Source organism: Agrilus planipennis, unplaced genomic scaffold (assembly GCF_000699045.2).
Source record: "Agrilus planipennis isolate EAB-ADULT unplaced genomic scaffold, Apla_2.0 scaffold352, whole genome shotgun sequence".
Lineage (NCBI taxonomy): Eukaryota > Metazoa > Arthropoda > Insecta > Coleoptera > Buprestidae > Agrilus > Agrilus planipennis.
In genome coordinates, this window is record NW_020442457.1 from 130,915 (window position 1) to 144,290 (window position 13,376).

Genomic DNA, 13,376 nt, shown 5'->3' on the forward strand with positions numbered 1-13,376 from the left:
ATTCTTTACAATTATAAATAGAATGATTGACATTATTACACATAGAACACAAGCTTTTATTATTCGTAGTCAGGTAGGCATTTGACCGAGAACATTCTGATTTGGGTTTAACCGTTGGGGGTCTATTTTCGCATTTATTTAAATTGAGAGTTTCTAATATCTCACATCTTGATTTCAAAAATTCATTTAAATTTGTCATATTAGGAATTCGATTTGTTGAATTGATTTCTTCCCACTGACGTCTTGTGCGAGGGTCTAATTTTTTAACGATTAAATGTATTAAAAGGGTATCCCACTGATCAACGGGTTGGCCTAGCGATTTAAGGGCACGTAAATGTTTTGATAGGCTATTGAAAAGTTGTCTAATGCTAAAACTACTTTCTTTAGTGATTAAAGGNATGTCGAATTACTCGGAAGGAAAATGCCTGAGTGTACGCTTTCGAGTTGAGCGTTCAGATCCCGCAGCTTCTAGCGTTGGCCGATGGGGGATTGGATTTGTCCCTTTCCGTTCAGCTGCTAACGAGGCGTTTTATACGGGTCAGTTGAAGCTGGTGAATTTGGCTGCATTATAACATGGCAATACTATAACGATAATGTGCACGATTTGTTATCTACCGTTGAGATGTCCGTTATTACAGCAGATGGGACTGTTTATAATTTAGAGAAGGGTGACCCGAAATATTTGGGTGGTAGGATAATTCTTCATTACTTCCAAAACATTTAGTTCCTCCAACATTAATTTCAAAAATACCTAAACTATTAACAACACTAATTGATAAAAAATATACTTCGTTGATTCCCGTTCTAATTCTTGTGCTGCTAGGGTTTCAGGACATTCGATACCAATTTCTAATTCTTCCTGTATGGCGTTAAATTTATCATACAAAGGAAGTACATTATTTAAGCGAGATTCTAGGTTTGCTGATATTGCTTCAGTAATCTCATTTTTACCAATTTTATCAAGAAAAGTTTGAAACCTTGTATTGTATAGTGCACACTATAGCAAAGAGGGTGCAAATCTCCATGACAACAGGGTCACTACTCTAATTCAGGTAAATGTGCAACTACCTTTTGGCAAAGCCCAATTACCTGAACGATAGTGTTACATACAACTTTTGGTAAATATACTGCTAGAAAATTTAAATATAAATACACTATTACTTACGTTCTGCGAAAAGGAATTTGATGAAATTAAATTATAGAAATAAAAAAGTTTAAAATAACTATAACCTACTAAAAGGGGTTCCTTATATCTGTTTATTGCTACTTTACGACAGTTACTGATAAATCGTAAACAATATGCAAATATTCCTTTTAATTTATTTAAGGTAGAGAATTTTAAAAATAACGGAAATTAATTCAAGCATGCCATCGTAGTTACCACAATTGCCGTTTTTCGTGTTTCCAGCAATTTGTGATCCGTTATTTTTGTAAAATTAGAGTCCGCGTTGGGCTAGCAAGTTTGGTTTTTGACTAACGAAGTAGGTCATGCCACCACAAAGTACAATTAGCCAACTCCTGTGCATTTATACCGCAAGAGATCATATCCGCGGGGTTGTCTTCTGATCGGACATGACAATTTCTGATATCTGTATTTTTTTGAATTTCAGCCACGCGATTGGCTACAAAGACCTTCCAGTGATTAGCAGAACCCTTTATCCACCTCAGGGTTATAGTTGAATCACACCAGTAGTAATGATTTTTAATATTTAATTTGAGTGATTCCTTTACTGTTTTTACTAATTTTGATAACAATGCTGCGCCGCATAATTCAAAACGGGGTAGTGTTTCACACCATAAGGGTGCAACGCTTGATTTGGCACAAATAAGGTGAATCTTGGTCACTGACATTTGTTATTGACTTCTAATGCATTATTAGACGACCACTTTCTTAAATAGAATTTTTCTTGTTTTAATATAGTTGTTAATTCTGCTTGCAATTGATTAATTTCTAACAAACTATCTGCTCCTGTTAATAAGTCGTCGACATAAAAATCGTTCCTAATTATTTCGCAAGCATTTGGATATTTTCTTTCATTTAAATTAGCTAGCTCGAACAAACATCTAATGACCAGATATGGAGCAGAGGCAGTACCGTAAGTGACCGTACTTAACTTATAACATTATAGTTCGTCGGATGAATTATTCCNGATAAATTATCGTCTTATTTAGGTAAAGAACAAAAGAAAATTACTAGAAAACATTGTCAAAACGAAAATGAATTTGATTTACTTCATCGTAAAGGTACTTTTCCATATGCTTATTTTGACTAATGGGAAAAGTTGAAAGATACAAAATTATCATCAAAAGAACATTTTTACAATAGAAATTCCAATTTTTATATAACTGAAAATGAATACAAGCACGCGTGCGATGTTTGGCAAACCATTAAAATAAGAAATTTACAAGAATATGCTGGATTAAATTTAAAAACAGACGTCCTACTACTTGCGGATATTTTTGAAAACTTTAGATCCACTTGTTGGATGTCGTATATAGTTTGCATTATTACACTGCTCCTGGACTTGCTTCTGAAAGTATGCTGAAAACTACCGAAATTGAACTAGAATTGTTAACTCACATTGATATATCACAATGTAGTAACCGCTACGCGAAAATGAATAATAAATACATGGTCGATGAATATAACCCAAATGAACCACCATCATATTTTATGTATTATGACGTGCATAATTTTTTTGGTTACGCAGTGAGTTTTCCGCTTCCCCAAGGTGAATTTGAATGGGTAAATGACATTTACTTCGTCGATATTGATAAAATTTCAGATAGTGAAAAATATGACTACATATTCGAAATTGATGCACATTATCCAAGCACACTTTATAAAACTCTTGTATTTACTTCTTTCGTGTTTTGTTTTGTGTAATGTTCTGTTAGGATGGCTCGTTCTAAGAAGCGTCAGACTAAGCCGCGTTTTGCCATTAATCAGAGATGACGAAGACTTATTAATAGAGAATTAGTGCGCAATAAACGTGCTGGCGAAGGGAATTAGAACTTTGACTTCCATTCTACCTGGCCAGAGTATCATTAAACCCATAGTGGATTCCGGGCTTAAGACTTTTGGTTTGGCTGAGGTTGTTGAAGTTGGAGCAGCGTTCTTGGTTAGTTTAAAGGATATCGTATTGAACGATATTACGCTTGGTGTTCGAACTAATGTGGCGGATGGTTGATATAATTTGATGTCGAATTACTCGGAAGGAAAATGCCTGAGTGTACGCTTTCGAGTTGAGCGTTCAGATCCCGCAGCTTCTAGCGTTGGCCGATGGGGGATTGGATTTGTCCCTTTCCGTTCAGCTGCTAACGAGGCGTTTTATACGGGTCAGTTGAAGCTGGTGAATTTGGCTGCATTATAACATGGCAATACTATAACGATAATGTGCACGATTTGTTATCTACCGTTGAGATGTCCGTTATTACAGCAGATGGGACTGTTTATAATTTAGAGAAGGGTGACCCGAAATATTTGGGTGGTAGGATAATTCTTCATTACTTCCAAAACATTTAGTTCCTCCAACATTAATTTCAAAAATACCTAAACTATTAACAACACTAATTGATAAAAAATATACTTCGTTTAGTATACAAATTTAAAACTAGCATTAAATTTAGGAATTAAAATTGAAAACAATACATAGAATATTAAAATTTAAACAATCTTGTTGGTTAAAAAAATATGTTGACATGAAAACGAACTTAAGAAAGGCTAGTAAAAATGAATTTGAAAAAAACTTTAACAAACAAATAAATAATGCAATTTTTGGTAAAACAATAGAAAACTACGAAAATATAAAGATATAATATTAGTAACAAAATAGTCTGGAAGATATGGAGCCAATTCTTATATATCTCCGCCAAATTTTCACAGTTGCACTGTTTTTTATGATAGTATGGTAATCATCGAGATGAATAGGTTAAATATAAAATTTAATAAACCGATTTATGTTGTATTTTCGATACTTGACATTTCAAAACCTGTATTATAGGCCTTTTATTTCAATCATATTAATAAGAAATTTTCTCATTCGGCTAAACTACTTTACACTGATACAGACTCACTTATTTACCAATTCTTTGTAGACGACATTTACCAACACATAAAGAGCGACCTGCACAAATTCGATACATCAGACTATCCTCAAAACAATATATACCACATACCTTTTAACAAATTAAAAAATGCTTGGTTTAATGAAAGATGAAAATAATGGTAAAATTTTTGACGAACTTATCGGTCTCAGATCGAAAATCTATGGTATAAAACTTTTTTGTACTAAAACAGAAATTAATGAAGTAATTAAAAAAGATAAATAAATAGCGTAGTATCAAAGGCTAAAGGAATAACAAAAGCACCACTTAAGGAAATTACATTCGATGATTATTTTAAATGTCTGTTTCACAACAAATTAGTAGAGATTAATCAAATCGTAATTATTTCAAAGAAACCTAATGTATACTCAGTTTAACAACGTACACTTGCACTCAGTCCGTATGATTATAAACTAATAGTTAACACATTAATAACGGATACGTATTCGTGGGGATATAATTTCAGATAATTTTTAGACCGCTAAGTATAAAGCATAATTTATATAAAAAGAAAATAACCATATATTTATGTATAATTATAAATCTAATATGTTTTAAAACAAGTGTATTGTTTGCTTGAATATAGGTACCTTCTTATATTTATTGTAAGGTTTGTTGTATGTTTTAGAATACGTAAAAACTAAGTGTAAATGTAAATTTATTTAAATAAATACATATGCATATATGTAACTGTAATTGTATAAAATAAATTATCTCTATTCCTGTTTTATGTCAATGAACAAGGCCCACTAATCATGTTTGTAAAAGGAGATCCAATATTAGACGAAAGCAATAATTTAGTTACAATTAGAATAGAATTATTTTCCTCCAACCGCTGTAACGCGGAAGCCAAATACAGCGCATTCATTCGTGAACTTTTAGCAATATATCGCAGAATCAAGCATTTCCGTCATTTTCTTGAAGCCCGTGATTTCCCATGTAGGAACTCCCAGTCTTGAACGACGGGGCCTAGCTTGGACTAACTCTGGGCAACCGAGCTTCGGCTCTTCAACGCCGGCCCAGGCCTGGGTCGACCTAATGGAACTTTTTTTTATGTTCGCCCAAGCTTGGGCCAGCCCGTGAGCAGCCGAACCTCGGCTATTCGATGTTAATCCAAGCTTGAGTCAGCGACGAACAACCAAACCTTGGCTATTCGATGTTAGTCTGAGCTTCAGCCAACCACGAACTTTTAATAATATATATCTTGTACACAATATTGTTTAGTTGTTGAAGGACAATTGATTTATTTTCAGAATTTTACGTTGTAGAATAAGATACCCAATTTTTATTGCTAACAATAGTTTAGGATTGGGCCAACATTCATTGCCAGTCATGGGCCAGTGCTGTACATCGAGATTGGAAGAACATTCACTACTAGTCTTGGCCCAGTGCTGTTTATCAAGCTTGGACCAACGTTTTTTGCCAGTCTTGGCCCAATGATGTAAAATAAGCCTAGGCCTTAGTTATCATCCCAAACTTTAATTGAGGTTGGGCCAAGGTGGGTATGCATCTTTGGGCCAAGCTCTAAAAGGATTGGTGCAGGCTTGAGCCAACGTTGGGCCTATCGTCATTTCCTACATGGGTTCTTCTTCATTTTTACTAATCTAACACAAGGCTCATTCTTATTTGGATACTGCAATAGTATCGACCCTTGGATACTGCAGTAGTATCAACCTCGTATGTAGCAATAGTGTCAATATTCATCATAGATACAGAAATGTGCCCACCATCGTTATAAAACCGGTACTTATCAGAAACTCTAGAAAGGATAAACATGTACTACTACATCACTTTCAACGGTGCAACGTTAGAAAGTACTACGGCACCCTTCACCATTTTTCAATGCGATGTTTGGAAAACTCCTGATGGAAGGGTAACAACATGGACCATATGCTGCTGCTGCCGGTTACTCTCTGTCAGGAGATGGAAGACTACCTCCGTGACGTAAAAGCAGAAAGGAGCGGTACAGTACAGTACATCATGTACGGAATGTTAAATATTAAACATGTCTGTACTATTTCATAAAATAAGTTCGTTAAATCAATGTAATGTTTACAATTCATATTAATTTTATAACAATAAATGTAATTTATATAATAAACTTTATAAGAACTACACATTTTTCTCATATTTCGTACACCTAAAATACAGTGACTTTGAAAGTATTGAACAATAATATTAAAAGCAAAAGTATTTATTTAATCACATATATGACTGAATTACACATCATCTGTATGTTAACAGTCCCGGATCCTAACAAATTGAAGCTTCAACTTTACGAACACCCATTTTCTGTTCAATTGCCTTCAGATTGCTGTTACAACACATTCTACTGCATTTCTTTTTTATACATAATTTTCTTTAAGAAAATTATTAGTGTAGGTCTATATGTCTACATCATCTTACAATGATGAAGACGTAGAAGCGGTTTATGCAGATATTGAAGATGTATTAAGTTTAGTGAAATTGCAAACTAATAGTTGTAGGAGACTTCAACGCAGTAATAGGTGAAGATAAAGACGGTACACTAGCAGGTCCTTTTGGACTAGTCAATAGAAATGATAGGGGAGCTAAATTGATAGAATTTTGCAAACAATATGTAACTTGAACAAAAGTGAAGTACACTCCTGTTTTAAAGAGTTCAAAGCCATGGTTGAGAAACAGATGAATTGAAATATAAAAGTGTTACGAAACAGACAATCGCACAGAATTTGCAATGAGAAGTTATTTAAAACAATGTGGCATAATTCATCAGAGTACCAACCCTTATACCGCGGAACAAAATGGGATTTGTGAAAGATTTAATAGCACAATTATGGAACCTATCGCTCGTGAAATTACTATTTAAGTACTATTATAAATACTTCATGTAAAAATCATGTAAACTATATTGGTAAAAAATGAAGCTTGTTGTGTCGAGACAAATGTTATTGTTTTAAAGTATTGGTTGCACAGTAATATGTAAATATGTATGTACAACATTTCGTATTAAATACAATCTCATATTTTAATTAATAAGGTTAGTAAAACACTTTTCAAATAAAATACAGCTAATACTACTCATTCGGTTATTGTCAACGGTAGAGCAGCAACGTCTACATATATTTATTGTCTAATGGTATTGTTCGCATTCTATAGAAATGCCTGTTAAAATTAAGTATATGTGTCCTAAATGTAAAGGAGAAATCCATCAATTCAACTCGAATTGTATTCAATGCAATTTTAACAAATACAACAATATTGAGGGTTATAAACACTGTCCGGCAAACTATTTTATTCGAAAGGGACCCACAACTAATGAGAATTAGTACCNTTCTTCATTACTTCCAAAACATTTAGTTCCTCCAACATTAATTTCAAAAATACCTAAACTATTAACAACACTAATTGATAAAAAATATACTTCGTTTAGTATACAAATTTAAAACTAGCATTAAATTTAGGAATTAAAATTGAAAACAATGCATAGAATATTAAAATTTAAACAATCTTGTTGGTTAAAAAAATATGTTGACATGAAAACGAACTTAAGAAAGGCTAGTAAAAATGAATTTGAAAAAAACTTTAACAAACAAATAAATAATGCAATTTTTGGTAAAACAATAGAAAACTACGAAAATATAAAGATATAATATTAGTAACAAAATAGTCTGGAAGATATGGAGCCAATTCTTATATATCTCCGCCAAATTTTCACAGTTGCACTGTTTTTTATGATAGTATGGTAATCATCGAGATGAATAGGTTAAATATAAAATTTAATAAACCGATTTATGTTGTATTTTCGATACTTGACATTTCAAAACCTGTATTATAGGCCTTTTATTTCAATCATATTAATAAGAAATTTTCTCATTCGGCTAAACTACTTTACACTGATACAGACTCACTTATTTACCAATTCTTTGTAGACGACATTTACCAACACATAAAGAGCGACCTGCACAAATTCGATACATCAGACTATCCTCAAAACAATATATACCACATACCTTTTAACAAATTAAAAAATGCTTGGTTTAATGAAAGATGAAAATAATGGTAAAATTTTTGACGAACTTATCGGTCTCAGATCGAAAATCTATGGTATAAAACTTTTTTGTACTAAAACAGAAATTAATGAAGTAATTAAAAAAGATAAATAAATAGCGTAGTATCAAAGGCTAAAGGAATAACAAAAGCACCACTTAAGGAAATTACATTCGATGATTATTTTAAATGTCTGTTTCACAACAAATTAGTAGAGATTAATCAAATCGTAATTATTTCAAAGAAACCTAATGTATACTCAGTTTAACAACGTACACTTGCACTCAGTCCGTATGATTATAAACTAATAGTTAACACATTAATAACGGATACGTATTCGTGGGGATATAATTTCAGATAATTTTTAGACCGCTAAGTATAAAGCATAATTTATATAAAAAGAAAATAACCATATATTTATGTATAATTATAAATCTAATATGTTTTAAAACAAGTGTATTGTTTGCTTGAATATAGGTACCTTCTTATATTTATTGTAAGGTTTGTTGTATGTTTTAGAATACGTAAAAACTAAGTGTAAATGTAAATTTATTTAAATAAATACATATGCATATATGTAACTGTAATTGTATAAAATAAATTATCTCTATTCCTGTTTTATGTCAATGAACAAGGCCCACTAATCATGTTTGTAAAAGGAGATCCAATATTAGACGAAAGCAATAATTTAGTTACAATTAGAATAGAATTATTTTCCTCCAACCGCTGTAACGCGGAAGCCAAATACAGCGCATTCATTCGTGAACTTTTAGCAATATATCGCAGAATCAAGCATTTCCGTCATTTTCTTGAAGCCCGTGATTTCCCATGTAGGAACTCCCAGTCTTGAACGACGGGGCCTAGCTTGGACTAACTCTGGGCAACCGAGCTTCGGCTCTTCAACGCCGGCCCAGGCCTGGGTCGACCTAATGGAACTTTTTTTTATGTTCGCCCAAGCTTGGGCCAGCCCGTGAGCAGCCGAACCTCGGCTATTCGATGTTAATCCAAGCTTGAGTCAGCGACGAACAACCAAACCTTGGCTATTCGATGTTAGTCTGAGCTTCAACCAACCACGAACAACCAAACCTTGGCTATTTGATGTTGGTCCAAGCTTGGATCAGTCCTTGAGCAGCCAAGCTTCAGCTGTTTGATGTTAGTCCAAGCTTGGGCCAGCCACGAACAATCAAACCTCGGTTATGGAAAAAAATGATTATAAATAAAATCAAGATTGGAAGCTATCATTATTTTTATTATCATTATTATTAATTTTAAAATTTTTTAATTTTCTCTCCTAAAAAATATCAAATGTAGTTGACATTTTCGCCACCAGTTGCGGTGCTGAAGTACCGAACTTCTCTAGCGGTTCGAGGTCGATCGACCTCTGTTTTTTATATAATGAGTGTACGTCTTTTTTGCTTCGTTCGATTGTGCGTGATTTAATAACTATTTAATTGTTCTCGGAATTCCCTCATTTACGGTGCTAGCTTTATTAAATGATAAAAAATTTGTCTTGACAATTGTCTATAGTAACTTGAATTATTACTTGTACATTGGTGAATTTTGAATAGTTTACAATTATGTCATCGTCTTACTATCGAGTAAAAAAATGGCGTGCATTAAGAAAACAAAATCAAAATCAATGTGAACAAAGTACTTCAGGTGAACCCAGCATAATTTCCAATGACCCTAACATTGACAACAGTGTGTTAGAAAATAATAATCCAAGTGATGAATTATTAAGTGTTCCGGAAGTGGATATTAACCTTACTGATAGTGAATCTGTTAACAGTGCTGCAAGCAATCATGAACCTTTAATTAACTCTTTAAGTGATTTATCATTTCAGCAAAGTGATGACACTTTTGAAGATGTTGTGCCAAACAGAAGTTTGAGTGAAAAACTACGTCATTGGGCTTTAGACAACATAAACACCTTAACTTTGAATGTAGTGACTGAATTACTAACTGTGCTTAGAGAAGAAGGACATGAAGATTTACCCAAGACTGCTCAGCAATTATTAGGGACAAAACATCGTCAACCTTTGGAAACTATGTTAAGCAAACGAGACACAACTGGCCATTATTTATACATTGGAATAAAAAAAAGTCTTGAAAAAATTATCCTTCCAAATAATTACTCAGAAAATACAATCACCGTTCAACTTCACATCGATGGAATTTCAATATATAATAATTCACCAATACAAGTATGGCCTATTGTTCTAAAAGTGCATCATAAAAATTATGAAAGTAAGCCAGTCGTTATTGCGCTGTATTGTGGTGATTCGAAACCTTCTTCTGCTGATGATTATTTGAAAGATTTAGTTGTAGAATGTAATGAATATATTTTGAATGGAATAACATTAAATGAAGTTAATTATTTGTTCAAAATTATGTGTACAATTGCAGATGCACCTGCAAGAGCATTTATTAAATGTTGTAAATCTCCAGGTGGCTTCTTCGCATGTGAAAGATGTTCCACTGAAGGAATTACTAAAAATCGAAAGCGCATATACCCTCAAATTGATTGTAATCTCCGAACCAAAGACTCTTTTATAGACAAACATCAATTGGAACATCATCTAGAGAATGTTCAGTCTCCACTATGCAGGTTGGAAAATTTTAATCCAGTAAATGATGTAGTACTGGATTCTATGCATTTGCTGTACCTTGGTGCTATGAAAAATCTATTGGAAAAATTACTTGTAGTGAAAAAACATCCAGCTCGATTGAAAGGTGATAAAGTGAGGATTTTAAAAAGAATTATGGAATCAGTGTCATCTGATATTCCCAGTGAATTTGAAAGAAAAATTTATGACATTGATCAGGTCTCCAAATGGAAGGCCACGCAGTTTCGATTTTTTTTATTATACATAGGATTTTTGGCTTTTAGAGATGTTTTGTCTCCAAATAAATACAAACATTTTTTGTTACTATATGTAGCATGCAGAATGTTAAATGATTCTGATAATGCTGTACGTCATGTCGATTATGCACAAGATCCGTTAAGAAAATTTTTTGAATTATTGCCATCTGAATATGGAGATGATTCACAAGTATTAAGCATGCATAACTTAATTCACGTGGCAGACGATGTTCGTCATAATAGAGTTTCTTTAAGTGAAATATCTGCTTTTTGGGGAGAAAATTATATAAGCTTGTTTAAACATTTAGTGAAATCTCCAAAAAAGCCGCTTACTCAGATCGCAAATCGACTAAGTGAATTAGAATGTAGTGATAAATTGAAAATAAAAAAAAATCTACGTTGTGTACATGTAAATATATACTGCCAATGTGTTTATTTGTAGACAATCACCAAAAATATTTTAAAGTTCAAGAAGTGGAATTACAAGGATTTAATCTAACTTGCAAGCATCCTAATAATGTAATACAATTAAACGACGGCAAAATTTTTATGATTGATAGTATATTAAATATTAGTGAAAATTGTGCAGTTCAAGAAAATATCAACAATCTATATATTTACGGGACTATAGAAAATAGAAAAAAAGAAGTCTTCGATTTCCCCACTCCGTCAACAGATGTTGGTGTTTTGAAAATAGTTTCTTGGGAGAAAGATAAAGTCCTAGTTGGAATTCGATACGTACATCGAAAGTGTATGCTTTTTAATGTAAACAACTCTCAATATGTCTTGACATTGCTACATGTATAAGTTGATTGGTATTTCGTGGTACGCAACGTGTTCATACTTGTTGGTGTTTTATTTCTTCTATTGAATATTTAGTGATACAGTTCTCAGTCATCAGTTTAGTCTGAAACAGTCAAGTGTGCTCGTCAGTTTTCTTAAACTCAGTGACTATAACATCAGTGGTTATAATAATATCTGGACATAATTCTGACGATAATAACTTTTGATAATGTCCGATTCTGATGTTTTGTATGTTGTGGTGGAGTTTGACGAATTAGTCAATAAAAAAAAGTGCGTGGAGTTGTTGCCAATTTCTTGGTTATCAGATGATGATAGCAGGTGCTATTATCCTCCCAAGAAAGACTATGAAAAAGTGGATGAATGGACAAAAAATCTAGAGGATCCGAAAGAAAATTGGTCATCATATCCTATAAACATTATTGCAACAGCTAGTAAGTAAAAAAAATAACAACTATTACATTATTTAATTTGTTTTTCTTGTTTTCATTAAACGACATTTTCTGGAATTGATTCTTTGAATGATAATTATCATCATCATTTAAAAGTAATTAATTACTTTCGAAATTTATATATTTTTGGGATATTGTATATTCAGGTATTTTCTTCATAATTTTTTGTATTTTAGTAATTATTATTTCTGAATAACGATTTTTTATTACACTGATATTTGAACAAATTTAATTATCATTATAGAAGACTACGAGCAAGGATTACGACGATTGAAAAGATCTTTAAAAAAAAAAACAGTGAATAGTTCTGACAGTGAATCTCAACAATTAGCAAGTTCAGAACCTCTCCTGTTGGACTCTCAAAGTGTATCAAAATCATTACTCAAAACAAAACCACTGCCAAGAACTGAAAATAATGCGCTTGGAACAATTTTTGAAAATGACTCAGATTCCATCGCTGGTCCATCTAGTCGGCAGCAAATGACCTCTATTAATGAAGGTTAGTATGAAGTGTCTTTCTTTTTCTCAAACTGATTTTTCTGTGACGATATGCCATGTTTTTCCTAATCCAAATGATGTATTGCAGCTATTGATGATTTAAAAGTATTTTTCAAAAGAGAAATAAATAACGCAAAGCGAAGTATTTTATATGATTTGGAACACAAGATTAATACGATAAAAATTGAATTATCAAAACGTCCAGGTGAAATTGCACCATCAGAACCCTGGAGAATTATAGGTGAACTCTTGCCAGCTATGGAAATTAATAAATTCCTAGAATTAAATGAAATTTTAAGTACAGACAGCGAAAAACAAGATGCACTGGTACGTAAATCAAATATTCAACTGTATATTAATATTATTTAATTTGCTTTGTTGTATCACTTATATTTGTCGTTTTATTTACAGAAACAAATTTTTCAATTAGAAACCATTGGTTCCACGAATTATGCTGCAGATATCAATAAAATTCTAAAAAAATTAATTGGAAAAGAGGTTCAATTACTGTATAGCGGATGCGGTAGAATGGCAAATGGGGTTGGAGGTTGGAAAAAAAAATTTTTCTGCGACGGAATTTTTCAAAATCATGAATGGTAAAGTATGATAATAATTAATAATAAATA

At 32.5% G+C, this 13,376-nt stretch overlaps 1 protein-coding gene across 1 annotated transcript in view; it reads left to right on the forward strand.

The window, feature by feature from the left end:
* Nucleotides 1-12,520: 12,520 nt before the first annotated feature.
* The window catches only part of LOC108742226, a 1,113-nt gene continuing 257 nt past the window's right edge, over nt 12,521-13,376 (forward strand). Inside the window, exons 1-3 of the mRNA XM_025980598.1 lie at nt 12,521-12,751; nt 12,839-13,077; nt 13,162-13,297. Of these exons, the coding sequence (XP_025836383.1) occupies nt 12,733-12,751; nt 12,839-13,077; nt 13,162-13,297 (394 nt within the window). The 5' untranslated portion in view covers nt 12,521-12,732. The remainder of the gene's footprint in view (nt 12,752-12,838; nt 13,078-13,161; nt 13,298-13,376) is intronic.